Here is a 16,267-nt window from a genome sequence, read left to right as displayed (position 1 = left end):
CGTGAAACACTTTTAAAGGCCGCAGCTATCATCAATGATGCGTTGCCTTTACGCTGCACAGCATTGCCGGCTCAAATCCTGGACTTGACCTCCTCGTAGTACGCCTTGAGCGCATCCATGTCGGGTGACTGGGTAGGCCATCCGACGCCAAGGCCCTCCTTCTCGTTGGGCTTGGGGATCTAGAGACATGTTAGTGGGATCCGAGGGATGGGGGTACGGGATTCGTGTTACCATGTGGAAGTGAACCTGAAGTGACCATCAGCATTTGAAAGCATAGGAAAATATGGATAGGGGATACTTACGTGCTTGACCTCCTGGTGGGCGATCGCGCCGTTGTTCTGAAGGATGTTGTAGTCGGTGGCACCGGTTGCGTTGACAATCTTCTTCAGGGTGGGCTGTTTGTGCCCATCAGCGCCTCATTCTATCGCCGCAGGAGAAACAATTAAGCTTACCAGGACCTCAGAGAGATGATCATCGGGAATGTCGGCCAGCTTCTCGCCGTGGTACTTGGGGATGACGAGCTACAGGGTGTCAGTCGGCTCAAGCGAGGTTGGGCGTCGATCATACAGCATGACCCTTACTGAGGGGGCCAATGTCGAGGAAAGCGAGGGTCTTGTCGCTCTCAAAGAGCTTGAAGCAAGGGATTTCACCTGTAATTGAGGGACGGCGGTTAGTTGAGGGATTGGAACCGTGGTGATAGTGACGAGAAAGATAGATGATGGACACCCTCAACGTACTCTCCCCTCAACAGCTCCCCGCATCCGCACTCTCGGCTTCACTCTCCGACTCTCCAATTCTTCTTACCCTTGATGATGCGGCAGAAGATGCAACCGGCGGCGGAGGCCATTTTGTATAATAGAAATTGATTGAACGTCGAGAAAGTTGAGAGAAAGAGGGGAGAAAGAAGCGTCACGAGAGAAGGGAGAAGCTTCAGGTACGTTATGCACTGAGTGAGTCGGTTAACAGCTGCTGACATAGGTGCACTATCAGAGGGGCTGCTCGCGGTCTGCTGATTGGTGAGTGGGGCATACGACCGAGGGTTATAAGTCAAATTAGCACAGCATTCTTTCGGAGTGGGACCTTCCATCGAACTCACCTCTTGCCTTTTACCAGATGTGACCGTGGAATGGCCCAACAGACTCCATTCAAACAATCTTTGGAAACATTCGTCTGGAATCTCCAGATTCGAATTTTTTCTTTTTGCTCTTTTGATGCTTTAAAATGATACTACCGCTTAGAGGGAGTCCCGCTGACTCTTTTTTGTATTTTTAAAATGCAGTTTAACCGTTCTTTTTGATCTTTTCGATGGTCAGCATTCAGTCATGCCATGTGGCTGCCACACCAAAAGTGAGGCTTTTCGTACGTCATCATGTGGCGGGGTCACATCCCACCTGAGCCCCTCCAAACCCGAGCCTGAGCTTGACTTGACTTGCAGGATGCTGTGCTTCCCCGAGCCGAGCCATCCATGATCCATCGCTCTCCTCGTCGCCCACTTTCAGGCTTCCATTTTGTTACCTTATAATCGCCTCCTGCCACCCAAAGCTTGGCTCCAAAATACGAGGATTACCCCTTCGCGCGTGACCTCTTTTTGCCCTCACCTGTTTAGACCTCTTCTGTCGCCTCTGGTGCCTGATCCACGAGATACTCTTTACAACTTCGACTTTGCGACAGAAGCGAATAACCTCTACAAGACAAGGCTGTCTCTACACTCTCACAAAATGCCCGAATTCGTCAGCACGCCTCTCTTTGGCGGCGCAATCGTTGTCGATCTGCCCTCCAACTTTGCCGACGTTAGGTTCGTGCTCGCTCACCTTTGCGCCCAAGTCCGCGTCTGATGCTAATGTTTCTTAGCAAACTGCGACAGGTCCCCGACAACCAGGAGGTCTGGATCGACCAGGATGGATTCACTAGCATCATCTTTGACATCACTGAGCGCGTTGGTAGCTCTGGCTCTGGTCCTGAGGTTGATGGCCGTGCCATGACGACGCATTTGGAGGACATGGTCGGCTCCGACATCAACACCGTCAAGATCTGGAACACGGCCGAGACTGAGTTCTCGAGGCTCGAGTATGACTCCCCTTGATCCTGTTCAAACTTCAAGAGTCGTGGCTTGCTAACTTCCCTTCCAGAGAGGGCACTCCCGCCTACACCCTCATCTCGACACAGACCCCCCACGTCAACCAGTCCCGCGACACCACCTCGGCTCCCGACTTTACCGCCATCATCCTGACGCTCCTGCGACTCGAGAAGCAAAAGACGGACATCCTCATCACCATCAACGTGCCCCACATCAAGGGCGAGTACGACGAGGACGAGGTCGACCTGGAGCTCGGCCGCCAGGGCAAGCTCATCGGCGACGCCGTCGAGTACTCGGCCCGCATCTGGTCGACATTCAAGATTAAGGATTGGGGTCTGTTTGGCGAGTCTTAAATATGATTGGAAATTGCGAATTGTGGAATAGATGATTGGGAATGGGATGAGGGTGGAAGAGTTGGATATCCTGGGATGACTATCACGACTGATGACATCTTTTAGCTTTGGACGGATCAGATAAATCGATGGATGTCTGTATGGGCAAGATGCTGGCTTAGCCAGCCATGAATATACTTTTCTTTCGGGGTCTTGATAGCCGATATGACTCTTGTGTATCATGGCTATTGCTCATTAATCGGTGCGATGTCATAACAGTGAAGCGTGATGCAGGGTATCGCACAGGTCAAGGAAAAACGAGACCACAGGCCAAAACATCATAGAGTGGAGGATACAGATACAGATATAACAATTCATATAGTTTTCATCATTATCCTGGTATAATCAAGTCATTGCATTTAAGCAATACGTTGAACTCATACAATATGCCACACTGGGTATCTCATGCCTGTATGCCCTCTATTACTTTTCCTCAATGGTCAAATCAACCATCTTCTCAAGAACACCGTCCATGCCCTTATTGCCCCCTTTACCCCCCGCCTTACCACCCCTTGCTTCGCCCACTTCTCCGCAATAAGCTTCATCACCACCTTCTGCGGGCTCCCGGGGTTCTCCTCTCTTACCACCGCCATCTGCTCCCTGACAAAGATCTGATACTTGCTCGGACCTCCGGTGGCACCTCCACCCCTCGGCGTTGGCTTCGTCTGCTTCAGTAGACCCTTGCAGCTGCCGCATCGATGTCGTTGTGGATCGATGCTCTTGGAGTGTCTCTTGAACTCTGTCCCGCAAGCCGAGCACTCCCACACGTACTTGAAGTCGATGTCGTAGCTGTGTTTGGTTGTAACCTCGATGTCACGGTCTCCAAATTTGGCTGAGCACCTTGCCGCCCATGCCTTGAACTCGCGGCCGTGAGGGTTTGTCGTTATACCGCTAATCATGAAGTTGGCCAGGTGGCAGAACTCATGCGCCATCACGTTCAGCAGTCGATGCTCGTCGTCAATCACCTTCTCAGCCAGCTCAATCGAGGCATGATGCTTGTACGTCACCGAGAGCTGAGCACCATCCGTCTTGCGTGTTGTGCGGATCGTCTCGCGACGCCAACTAGCACGGCCAGCTGTGGTGTTGAGCGTCTTTGTCCAAACAAGCTTGACACCGCCTGTAGACTCGGCCAGTTTTGCAATCTCACCCTGAGTGATCTCACGATCGAGTTCGGCCAGGAAGCTCTCAGCCAGAGCATGCTTTCTCGCGGCAAAAGCCTTCTTGGTTTCCTTCTTGGGCTCCTTCTTTGGGCTCGCTTTGCTTGGGCTCTTTGTTACTGGTGGAAGCATGAGTTTTCGTGGTGAGTGATGGTCATTCCACTCGTTGACTACATCCTGATTCCAAAAGGCGTCCATGCTGGGCCTGTGGGGAGTTTTGGGAATCTGAACCTTCTTGCTCGGAGACATGAGCCCCTTGGGCTTCGAGGTTTTCGGTGGTGTGCTCGGAGGCGTGGTGAATTGATCCCTCTTTGACGATTTGCCCTCCTCATCAGAAAAGTCTTGTAGCTGAAGTCGAAGTTTGGATAGAGTATCGGCGAGGTCTGAGGCGGTTGTCGTGTCTTGTGAATCCCCTCGTTGCTTGCTTTGGCTTGTCTTCCGAGATTGAGCAACCTCCTTGCTCGATGCTGTCTCCTTCGTGGTATTCTGACTTGACCTGGCCTTGGGCTTTAGAGAAGGGGCATTCCTTATTAGGGAAGCACTATCATTTGCGCCGGCTGTTCCCTGAGGTCGGACCTTGACCGATCTCACAGGTTTTGTCCGAGCTGGTTGATCGGGGGAATCGTTCAGCCAGTCCAGCTCAGAGGCAGAGTCAGAAGAGTCTTCGCCTGCAGTTTGATATACGCTTGGATCCTCAGCCTCGCTCTCTTCCCGGTTCACCTCAGTGTCTGTCCCACTCTCAATCTCCCTTGCAAACATCAACGCCTTCGACTTGCTTTCCGGTCTGGGCCTGGGCACTCGCTTCTCGGTTTCCTGACTTGACGCTGTCACCGCGCCTGCCTTGGTCTTCTGAAGTCGCCGTACCCTCGTAAGCAACGTCTCTTCTTCTTGGGAGCCGCTGTCCTCATCGGAATCCTCAATGGTCGGTTGTCGTCTCCTCGGCCGTTGAACATGGGCGCGGGGCATGTCATCTTCAGATTCAGAGCCTGAGGCAGAACCAGTCTCAGGCAGAGGTGAAATTGACTCGCTTGGTGTTGTCTTTCGTGATGCCCGGCCCGATCCTCTTGACCTACCCTCTTGAGAGTTCTCGTGTTCCTCCGAATTCCATCGTTGAAAGAGTGGGTTGCCTGTGGCCTTGGTGGGTTCTCCAAGACGGCGTACTCGACGAGTTTCAGACTTTGTTGTGGGTTTCGAGGCGGCAGGTTTGGTAGAGGCGCTCGTGGGGTTAGATGCTGTTCTGGTTGCTCTGGTACCTTGCTTCCGAATCAGAGTCTTCAGGTCGGGAAGGTCGTCGTCGCTGGAGGGGCAAATATCGGCGAGCCGAGCCATGGTGGTGGGGGTGAAGAATAAGATCGGGAGTGGGAAAAGCTGAAGCTTTCAGCTTGCTACGACAGCGGCTGTGTAAAGGCTGGGATCGGCTCTGGCATGTAGATAACACTTCTGGTTAGACAATGCTGAAATAAGCACGTGGTGGCCTAGAGACGAGGATCTAGCCTGGCATGGACTTGGAAAACTGTGTAGGTTGGAGAAGAAACTTGAATTGTTACGTGATCTACATGGTTGGTGTGAAGCATCCACGAGACAGCGGGTATGCGTTGTCAGAGCAACTGTCCCGAATAGGAATGCTGCATCACGAAGTCACGTGGTCTAAACTGGAATGAATGATGCACCACACCTGGGAACGGGTTTTGTACAGGCTACCAATTCGCGACGGGAATGGCAATAAATGTATCTCAACTAAGCATGCCTCGTCTATTAATAGACTGAAAGTGTTACCCCTGAGCACTTCATTACCAAGCAACTAGGTTGGCTCGTGATTCTCGAACACGAGGCCAAGGCTTGTGGAGAGAGTTAAAGCCTCTCGCTAGCCAAGAGAAGGCAATAATTGATGTCTCGCCGTGAGCAGGCATGTTTTGCAAGGGGTTTTACGAAGCCAAAATCCGACTCTGCTATGGAAGCAATAGAATGTCTTCTTGTTTTGAGGAGTTCCTCTTGAGGAGCGAATGTTCGGTCCAAGAACTAGGTTCAATACCAGCGAGACTATCCTTAACACATACTCATCAGTCTCTCTACCTATTTATCATACAAGGGCAATCATAGAACATGGGGAAAATAACCTAAGTTAAGTATAGGTTATGTAGAACTCAACCTCTCTGATGAGAATGGAGATGAGCTGTGAATCAAGGTGGGCAGCCAATCCAGTGAATCACCGTCAAGTAGCCAAGCTAGTGTGCCAACTGACTATCTTCTCCTTTCCTGTACTTTACGGGTATTTAGGGTTAGTTACAGATATATGATCCTAAGAGAGAAGAACCGGTAGACGCATTTGCTGTTGGTAGGCTTGGCCACTATCCTTTGCTCGAAGTAGAGCTGGCCTAAGATTGTGATTATGCTGAAAGATCCTCCTGGACAGCCAACGTATGCAGTGGGATGATCTTGAGGCCACGCATACTACACCCACAGGTATTCGCCTTGGTGTTCAACTATTTCGAAACGTCTCAGATTTCACGGATAGGCACGCACAGCCAACAGACGGATCGCAATCCATGACGTAGAAGATTACCAAGCTCATCCACACAGGGCTCGCTCAAGACATTGCGGCCATGGGTCTCGAAAATGAGCCGAAGCATGCAAGGCAAGGCTAACCAAAGACATTCGCTGCTGTGGCCTGGCCGCGCGCCAGCCCGCGTCTCCATCCTTCGGACCTTTGAAGCGAGTGGGAACAGGGGAAAAGGAGGTGACCACTTTTGGAGGACCCGCCAGACCTAGTCAACGGCCACATCAGTTCAGCCAACAAGAGGGACCGGTCCCCCGACTGGTGATCGACCATCGCTCGATCTCTGCTGGTACTTGCGAGGTACAGGCAGGCATGCAAGAGAGCGTGCTGGTGCCGCTGTGGGACAGAGGATTTCTGCTGAGGTCTCCATATCCTCTCTCCTGCTCCTCCTCTCTGACTGTCGAATTTGAAGCAATCTTGTCATCACTCTTCTTCATCTTCGACCCCAGTTCCCGCGCGAACCGAACAAGTCTGACCCAACAAGCCCCGTCCGTGCTAGTAAACGGGTGGCGGAACGCCAGGCCTATTTGACACGCTGCGGGACATTGAAGCTCGACTCGACTCGAGATGCCGAACTTATCAAAAAAAGCATGGCCTTCTAGCGTTGTGGATACGAGATCACAGCATGGCCAGATTGGGACTGGGGAGGTTGGACGAACCAAAACTCAATAGATAACGTTAGACCCGTTGAGAGTAAAAAAAAATGAAAGAGCCCAGCCTCGGCCTCTCTGCCGAGTTGGAATTTGGGATCGAGAATCGCTGTGGGATCGTGTGTAAAAAAAAATGACCAGGGGGTAACGTTATGTACCCACGTAGCCCTGTCGAGAAACTAACAGAGGCGCATTGAGAAGGCCGCGTCGAGCGTCGTCATCGGCTGTAATTGTGCTGATGATGGCGGGAGGGAAAGGTGCAAGCCAGAATGCAGCCCAATTTCGTGATGGAACTGGCCGAGGGGAGAGACAGCAGCGGGTGGCTTCGCTTTGCATCCTTGCCCAGCATCACCGCATTTTCCTCTCTGCTTCCTTGCATAGGCATGTTTCCTTCTTCTGCCTCTGCCTCGTCTGTCGTCTGTCGTCTCTTTGGGTCTCACGAGCGTGGCGATGCAGAATGCAAGTTCGTGTTCCTGCATGATGGAGCCCATCCTTCTCATCCAGCCATCCTCTTTTGAACAAACGCCAACCCCTCAACAATCGAGATTTCATCTCAAGGCTGAAACAACTGCCATAAGTCTGGGCATCTGTGTAATTCCTAAGACTGGAGAAACCCAGTCCAGGGACCCAGGTTCCCGTTTTTTTTCTTCTTAGAGCGATGAAAGGGGCATGATGCTGAGTTTGCGAGTTCGCGAGTTCGCGAGTTCTCCACCACCACCACCACACGGAATACCTCAGGGGTACATACATATCACCAGAGGGCAAGGACAAGGTCATCATTCAATTTCACGGAGTCGGCGGAGTTGGCAAAAAAGCACAGCACACCCGGAAGCTTCGCGGATGTGGCCGTAGCCGTGAAAACGGGAGCCAGCAGCCTGTGCTGCACTGCAGGGCCTCGAAACACACGTGTAATTCAACGTCTTGCTTGTAACCTACACCAGACACACGCCGATGATAGCCCCGTGCATACAAGCATGCCCTGTGCCCTGATATGGTTCAAAACCAAGCAGGTTTGAATGTCGAACCGGTTTATGGCTGCTCATCTGTAACCCTCGCGTCAGTCTCGTGCACCACACCAAGGCCAGCACCTGACGACAATTGCAGAAGCTTGCCATTGAGCTTGCTCACTCGCAAAGACCTGCAGCTCTGTCAACCAGAAAGACAGAAATTGTCTTGACAAGCCGGATGCGCCGTTCAGGGGCGTCTTTGCCCCAGTGGAGGCTTCCAGAGGCTCCAGCAAAGGAAGCACGCTCCGCTCCAATGATGACGCGTGGCTGGCCATTTCTGAACGGTACTCGAGGGATACTTGAAGTACGAAGGTTCCGGAGGCCCTATCTCACTCTGTGGAGTCCTACCTCAGCCATTTCAGTGCAAGATTTCAGCAGGACAAGGGCCAGTTGAGAGCAGATGATGTAGCCACCAAGTACTGGCGGGACTCGCACACCAAGCACCATGCCCCCGAAGAACCCGCAGTGTCCGCCTCTAAAAATGACCAACCAACCCCCTAAAAACTGGCTCTCAGCCTCCCGCTGACCAATCGAAGCTCGTATCCCCTGGCGCCCCCGGTCGACGCCCCTGGCTTGCGCTGCGACTGGCGGGCGCGTTTAGGGGCGATGGGCCTCTGGGATCCAGAGATGGGATGGACGGGGGGATGGGAAAGCAAGGAACGAGGAGCTGACAACCTGGAAACCAGCCGGGCGATCCACTGTTTGGACAACGCATCGATGATGGAGGGAGGGAAGATTGAAAAGAAGGAGGAGTGAGAGACGGGATCAGGATGGAATGTTTTTGGTCCCCCCAGCACACGCGGGGAGAAACAACAACAACAAGAGACAAGCAGCGAATGGGGGAGTGCGAAGAAACGAGGGGGAGGACAAGCGGAGGAAGAGGGAGGGAGGATTGATTGATTGAAGGGAGGGAGGGAGGCCAACCTCGAGGCCGGCAGTGTTAGAGGAGCTGGTCGATCGGGTGGTATCTGGTACTTTGCTGATTCGCGATAACGCCTGCTACAGTGAGTGACGCCCGCTAAGCTTTGCGGCAAGCCCGCTGAAACTCAACGACGACACCTCGGTTATCGTCCTCGAATTACTCAATTTTACCTGATTCTGAGTCCTGATCCGAGTTAATTTGAGCATACCTTCTTCTAATATTTCGCCTGATGATTTAACAGGAACATCACAGCTTTAACCAATACATTTCCCTGGATTCGCTGCGATAACTCATGTCCTGACCCAGCGCAAGTCCTCAGTACTACGCCCCCTAACACCACTTATCCCCGGAAGGCAGTCGCTCTATCCGTATCCTACCCAGGTCAATCTCCTGCGCCCCCTGTTCCTTGCGCACACGCCCCCACATCGTCACGCCCCGAAACTCGCCCTGGATAACCCGGCGCCGAGACAAGCAGCGTTTCCCTCCCTCCCCGTGCTTGCTCAAAGGTCAAACCACCAAAAACCACCCTCGCTCAACTTCCCCTTTGCTGTTCTTGCATTTAGCATCGCCGACACTCTTTTTACGGCTTCATCAGCTCTTTTTTCCTAGTCTCGCCGTTTCGCGACGACGCCCCCCTCTTCCTCGAATCGGTGCTTCACACTCGCTCTCCAGCTGCGACGTGATCGGTCCAACCCCCTTCGATTCGAGACACTACATACCATCGCTTGGCACTGCCTGCCACAACCACTGCCCGTTCGGCCTTTGACAACATCTCTGCATCCAACGTCTTGCTGTGCCGGCCACGCTCGTTGCTTCCTCATCCGATCTGGTTTCTCAGTTACCTCGCTCGTTATCCCCATGTGTACCTCGAGGTGAGTTTTGCGTGGTCGATTGTGCTTGCGGTTGCACTTTGTACCTGCGTCTCCCATACATCATCTGCCCTCATGAGCCTCCGGTTGCCTCTGGCTCCTGGTTTCTTCTGCCTCTTTTCGCGCATGGTTTGCACCTCAATTTCTCGACAATGCTAACGTGCTCTTTTCGCGCCTTGCAGATAAAACAATTCAATCAACATGTCGGGATACCCAGGCGGTGGTCACCACGACCAGTATGACGATGGCTACGGCCGTCAGCCTCAGGGAGGGAATCAGCAAGGTGGAAACACTGACTCCTACTACCAAGACGATCAGTATTATGACCAGGGTTACGACAACCACGGTCGCAATGAGGGCTACTATGATGAATCGTAAGCCTGCCGCCTTCTGGTCGAATTAAGTTTGCATTTCTTGCTAACGGTTCTGCAGTGGCTACTACAACGCCGATCCCAACAACCCTTACCACCAAGACGGAGGCTACTACGATGGCCACGACCAGTACCAGGACGACTACTATGGCAATGGCAATGGCAATGGCAATGGCCAAGGCCAAGGCCAGGGTGGATATTATGACCAGGACTACGACCGGGGCTACAACGGCCAGGGTGGTCGCCATGGCTCCGAGGAGGATTCCGAGACCTTTAGTGACTTCACCATGAGATCCGACATGGCCCGCGCTGCTGAGATGGATTACTATGGTCGAGGCGATGAGAATTATAACGGTTACAGCGACGGCCAACGTGGCTACCGACCTCCTTCGTCGCAAATCTCCTATGGTGGCAACCGCTCTTCCGGCGCCTCTACTCCCAACTATGGAATGGATTATGGAAATGTCCTTCCTGCTGGTCAACGCTCCCGAGAGCCCTATCCCGCCTGGACCTCCGACGCTCAGATCCCGTTGTCTAAGGAAGAAGTGGAGGACATCTTTCTCGACTTGACCTCCAAGTTCGGTTTCCAGAGGGATAGCATGCGCAACATGTACGACCACTTCATGATTCTCCTCGACTCGCGAGCCTCCCGCATGACCCCCAACCAGGCTCTTCTTTCGCTCCACGCTGATTACATTGGTGGTGACAATGCCAACTACCGCAAGTGGTACTTTGCTGCTCACCTCGATCTTGATGATGCCGTTGGCTTTGCCAACGCCAAGGGCCTCAATCTGAAGCGCAAGGGCAAGAAGAAGAAGAAGGAACCCGCTGCCAACGAGGCCGAGACCCTGCAGGACCTGGAGGGCGACGACAGCCTCGAGGCTGCCGAGTATCGCTGGAAGACTCGCATGAATCGCATGTCTCAGCACGACCGTGTTCGCCAGATCGCCCTGTACCTGCTATGCTGGGGTGAGGCCAACCAGGTTCGATTCATGCCTGAGTGTCTGTGCTTCATTTTCAAGTGCGCCGACGATTATCTCAACTCGCCTGCTTGCCAGGCTCTCGTTGAGCCGGTTGAGGAGTTCACCTATCTTAACAACGTTATCACTCCCCTGTACCAGTACCTCCGAGACCAGGGTTACGAGATTCTTGATGGCGTTTATGTTCGTCGCGAGCGTGACCACAAGAATATTATCGGTTATGATGACTGCAATCAGCTCTTCTGGTATCCCGAGGGCATTGACCGCCTCGTCCTGCAGGATAAGAGCAAGCTGATCGATGTGCCCCCTGCCGAGCGATACATGAAACTGAAGGACGTCAACTGGAAGAAGTGCTTCTTCAAGACGTACAAGGAGTCTCGCTCTTGGTTCCATTTGATCGTCAACTTCAACCGTATCTGGATCATTCATCTGACCATGTTCTGGTTCTACACTTCCCACAACGCCCCGACTCTCCTCGTCAAGAACTATGAGCAGCAAGTCAACCAGTCTCCACCCACAAGCAAGGCATTCTCTATCGTTGGTTTCGGTGGTGCAATTGCCTCTCTCATCCAGCTTATCGCGACTATTGCTGAATGGGCCTACGTTCCTCGACGCTGGGCTGGTGCTCAGCACTTGATGAAGCGATTCTTCTTTATCCTCCTGGTTTTTATCCTGAACGTCGCTCCCGGTGTTGTTGTATTTGGGTTCTCCAGCATGCTCGAGGAGAGTATCCTCAAAATTATTGGTATTGTTCACTTCATCATCGCCATCATCACGTTCATCTTCTTCTCCATCATGCCTCTTGGTGGATTGTTCGGCAGCTACATGAGCACGAAGACTCGTCGCTATGTAGCTAGTCAGACTTTCACTGCCAGCTGGCCTGTGTTGAAGGGAAATGACATGGCCATGTCTTACGGATTGTGGGCTGTCGTCTTCGGTATCAAGATGGGTGTCTCGTACACTTATCTGATTCTGTCTTTCCGTGATCCTGTCCGATACCTGGCTATCATGAACGTCGACAGCTGCCTGGGCGACAACATGCTATTCAAGGGAGAACTTTGCAAGTGGCATCCCACCATTGTTTTGGCTCTGATGGCTTTCACCGACGTCATCTTCTTCTTCCTCGATACCTATCTGTGGTATGTGTTGCTCAACACGCTCATGTCGGTTGCCCGATCTTTCTACATCGGTTCTTCTATCTGGACTCCTTGGAGAAACATCTTCTCTCGCCTGCCCAAGCGTATTTACTCCAAGGTCCTCGCCACAACCGACATGGAGATCAAGTACAAGCCCAAGGTTCTCATCTCGCAGATCTGGAACGCTATTGTCATCTCCATGTATCGCGAGCATCTCTTGGCCATCGACCACGTTCAGAAGCTTCTCTACCACCAGGTTCCTTCGGAGCAGGAGGGCAAGCGAACTCTCCGTGCCCCCACCTTCTTCGTGTCGCAGGAAGATCACTCCTTCAAGACCGAGTTCTTCCCCAGCTACAGCGAAGCTGAACGCCGAATCTCCTTCTTCGCCCAGTCTCTGTCCACCCCCATGCCGGAGCCCGTGCCAGTTGACAACATGCCGACCTTCACTGTCATGATTCCCCACTACAGCGAGAAGATTCTCCTGTCGCTCCGTGAGATTATTCGTGAGGACGAGCCCTACTCTCGTGTCACCCTCCTTGAGTACCTCAAGCAGCTTCACCCTCATGAGTGGGATTGCTTCGTCAAGGATACCAAGATTCTTGCCGACGAGACCTCGCAGTACAACGGCGACGAGAACGACAAGGGTGAGAAGGACACGGCCAAGAGCAAGATTGACGACCTTCCCTTTTACTGCATCGGTTTCAAGTCTTCGGCTCCCGAGTACACTCTCCGCACCCGTATCTGGGCCTCTCTCCGCTTCCAGACTCTGTACCGTACCATCTCTGGTTTCATGAACTATAGCCGTGCCATCAAGCTTCTCTACCGCGTTGAGAACCCCGAGGTTGTTCAGATGTTCGGAGGCAACACGGATAAGCTCGAGCGCGAGCTCGAGCGCATGGCCCGTCGCAAGTTTAAGATTGTCGTCTCGATGCAGCGCTACTCAAAGTTTAAGAAGGAGGAAATGGAGAACGCCGAATTCCTTCTCCGCGCTTATCCTGACCTTCAGATTGCCTACCTGGACGAGGAGGCCCCTACTGCCGAAGGCGAGGAGCCCAAGCTCTACTCCGTTCTGGTCGATGGTCACTCTGAGATCATGGAGAACGGCATGCGTCGACCCAAGTTCCGTGTTCAGCTCTCTGGCAACCCCATTCTCGGTGACGGAAAGTCCGACAACCAGAACCACTCCATCATCTTCTACCGTGGAGAGTACATCCAGCTCATCGACGCCAACCAGGACAACTATCTCGAGGAGTGTCTCAAGATTCGCAGCGTTCTTGCCGAGTTCGAGGAGATGAAGACCGACAATGTTTCTCCCTATACCCCTGGTGTCAAGAACGAAGTCCGATCTCCCGTTGCTATCCTTGGTGCTCGCGAGTACATTTTCTCAGAGAACATTGGCATTCTTGGTGACATTGCCGCCGGAAAGGAACAGACATTCGGTACCCTCTTTGCTCGAACTATGGCTCAGATTGGTGGCAAGCTGCATTACGGACATCCCGATTTCCTCAACGGTGTCTTCATGACGACACGTGGTGGTGTGTCTAAGGCTCAGAAGGGTCTGCATCTGAACGAGGATATTTACGCCGGTATGACTGCCCTTCTCCGCGGAGGACGTATCAAGCAATGCGAGTACTTCCAGTGTGGTAAGGGTCGTGATTTGGGTTTCGGTTCCGTCCTCAACTTCACAACCAAGATCGGCACGGGTATGGGTGAACAGTTCTTGTCTCGCGAGTACTATTACCTCGGCACTCAGCTTCCTCTGGATCGTTTCCTCTCCTTCTACTACGCCCATCCCGGTTTCCATCTGAACAACATGTTCATTATGTTCTCGGTTCAGATGTTCATGATTACTCTTGTCAACCTGGGAGCCCTCCGCCACGAGACCATTCCTTGCAGGTACAACCGAGACGTGCCTATCACCGACCCTCTCTTCCCCACTGGTTGTGCCAACACTGATGCGCTCACGGACTGGATCTACCGCTGCGTTGTCTCGATTCTTTTCGTCCTGATTCTCTCCTTCATCCCGCTTATCGTCCAGGAGTGCATGGAACGTGGTGCCTGGCGCGCTGCTCTCCGTCTCACCAAGCAGTTCTCGTCGCTCTCTCTCATGTTCGAAGTTTTCGTCTGTCAGATCTACGCGAACTCTGTGCAGCAGAACGTTTCGTTTGGTGGTGCGCGATACATTGGTACCGGTCGTGGTTTTGCCACAGCTCGAATTCCCTTTGGTGTCCTGTACTCTCGATTCGCAGGCCCCGCCATCTACTTTGGAGCTCGACTTCTCATGATGCTTCTCTTTGCGACCCTCACAGTTTGGAAGGGCGTTCTCATCTACTTCTGGCTCACTCTGCTGGCCTTGACCATCTCGCCTTTCCTGTATAACCCCCATCAGTTTGCCTGGAACGATTTCTTCATCGACTACCGAGACTACCTCCGCTGGCTTTCACGTGGTAACTCGCGAAGTCATGCTTCGTCCTGGATCTCGTACTGCCGACTCTCGCGAACTCGCATTACGGGTTACAAGCGCAAGACTCTGGGCGACCCTTCAGCCAAGATGTCAGCTGACGTCCCCCGAGCCCCGCTTGCTAACATCTTCTTCAGCGAGATCTTTTCGCCTCTGATGCTGGCTGTTGTGACGATTCTCCCCTATCTGTTCATCAACGCGCAGACTGGTGTTGTGGCGAGGATCCAGCCCGATAATGTCAAGACCAAGATCCAGCCGACTGACTCGCTCATTCGACTGCTTATCATCTCGTTCGCCCCCATTGGTGTCAACGCAGGTGTTCTCGCTGCTATGTTCGGCATGGCCTGCTGTATGGGACCAGTGCTTAGTATGTGCTGCAAGAAGTTTGGCAGTGTCCTTGCCGGTATTGCGCATGCCACCTCGGTCATCTTCCTCCTCATCTCCTTCCTGGGCATGTTCGTTCTTGAGGGCTTCAACTTCTCGCGAACAATGGCTGGAATGATCGCCGCGACCGCGATTCAACGATTCTTTGTCAAGCTTATCGTGTCCTTGGCTCTGACTCGTGAGTTCAAGTCGGACACTTCCAACATCGCCTTCTGGACCGGAAAGTGGTACTCAATGGGATGGCACAGCATATCTCAGCCTGCCCGAGAATTCCTTTGCAAGATTACCGAGTTGTCCATGTTCTCAGCCGACTTTATTCTGGGCCATTGGCTCCTCTTCTTCATGGCCCCTGTCATCTTGATTCCCAAGGTCGACATGCTGCACTCTATGATGCTGTTCTGGCTTCGTCCCAGGTACGTTTCTATCGCATGGCTTACTTGGGTATAAACTAACAATTGCAACAGTCGTCAAATTCGACCTCCTATCTACTCGATGAAGCAGTCCAAGCTTCGCCGCAGACGCGTGATCCGATATGCCATCCTGTACTTCACTCTGCTGATCGTGTTCATCGCGCTCATTGTCGGACCCGTGGTTGCCGGCAAGTATGTGGGAGATGCTATCTCATCATCACTGGGCGGCCTCGGCTTCAACCTGGTGCAGCCCACGGATCTCAAGCACGACAACACCAACAGTACGTCGCAGACTGGTACTGGAATGGCAGGCTACACTGGAGCTGGCAAGTCCAAGACGACTGGTGCCGGAGCCTCGGTCACGGCCAAGATCAAGCTGTTTTAAGGGGTGGAATAAGGGGGCAACAGAGCCCACCACCTGACCTTTGAAAAGACAAGAGTCTATGCTTTTGGACAAGGTCCACGATTGCGTGGCTGTCAGCGAGTTGCATGCATTCATGGGCGCATCCAAAGTCTTTTCGTCGGTTCTGTTGTTGTTTTTCGAAAGTTAAAGAAATTGCAAGGGATTCGTGTTTTCGTTATCTCCTTTTGGTCCTGCACCGCACATGATCAAGTTTATAGACAGACAGAGGATGAGAGACGAATCAGACCAGGCTTTCGCTGGCTGAACTGGGCTGAGAGATCTTTTTTTTTGGAGGGAAGGCGCACTTTTTACCTCATTCTAATGTGTACTATGAAAGGAAAAACACATGGCAATTTTTAGACGCAAATGCAAATAATGTTGAACAATATTTCTCGCCACGAGTGATACATGTGGTCTGTGAGCGATGATGAAGCCAACGTCAGGGGTGGCCTTTAATTCCCGGGGGCATCCGGAACATTGGATCCCTGTTA

At 52.6% G+C, this 16,267-nt stretch overlaps 4 protein-coding genes across 4 annotated transcripts; 2 read left to right on the top strand and 2 right to left on the bottom strand.

Annotated features, from left to right (window-relative positions):
- Positions 1–71: 71 nt before the first annotated feature.
- Positions 72–847, bottom strand: MRS44_002407 (uncharacterized protein; the record flags this gene model as incomplete). Its single annotated transcript, XM_046271541.1, has 6 exons — positions 72–179; positions 232–246; positions 303–395; positions 453–521; positions 568–650; positions 805–847. The coding sequence occupies 6 exons, from the start codon at positions 845–847 to the stop codon at positions 72–74; spliced, it is 411 nt and encodes a 136-aa protein (XP_046126980.1).
- Positions 848–1,718: 871 nt separating this feature from the next.
- Positions 1,719–2,430, top strand: MRS44_002406 (uncharacterized protein; the record flags this gene model as incomplete). The annotated part of the gene is made up of 3 exons (XM_046274211.1): positions 1,719–1,795; positions 1,852–2,067; positions 2,130–2,430. 3 exons carry the CDS (start codon positions 1,719–1,721, stop codon positions 2,428–2,430), a joined length of 594 nt encoding a protein of 197 aa, XP_046126979.1.
- Positions 2,431–2,892: 462 nt separating this feature from the next.
- Positions 2,893–4,955, bottom strand: MRS44_002405 (uncharacterized protein; the record flags this gene model as incomplete). The annotated part of the gene is made up of 2 exons (XM_065622812.1): positions 2,893–2,922; positions 2,976–4,955. The coding sequence occupies 2 exons, from the start codon at positions 4,953–4,955 to the stop codon at positions 2,893–2,895; spliced, it is 2,010 nt and encodes a 669-aa protein (XP_065478884.1).
- Positions 4,956–9,832: 4,877 nt separating this feature from the next.
- MRS44_002404 (uncharacterized protein) lies at positions 9,833–15,758 on the top strand (the record flags this gene model as incomplete). The annotated part of the gene is made up of 3 exons (XM_046284856.2): positions 9,833–10,005; positions 10,064–15,376; positions 15,428–15,758. 3 exons carry the CDS (start codon positions 9,833–9,835, stop codon positions 15,756–15,758), a joined length of 5,817 nt encoding a protein of 1,938 aa, XP_046126977.1.
- Positions 15,759–16,267: the final 509 nt, after the last annotated feature.

This window comes from Fusarium solani, assembly GCF_023522795.1.
Source record: "Fusarium solani strain SB1 chromosome Unknown bctg00000001, whole genome shotgun sequence".
Taxonomy (NCBI): domain Eukaryota; kingdom Fungi; phylum Ascomycota; class Sordariomycetes; order Hypocreales; family Nectriaceae; genus Fusarium; species Fusarium solani.
This window is presented reverse-complemented; position numbering and strand designations above follow the sequence as displayed.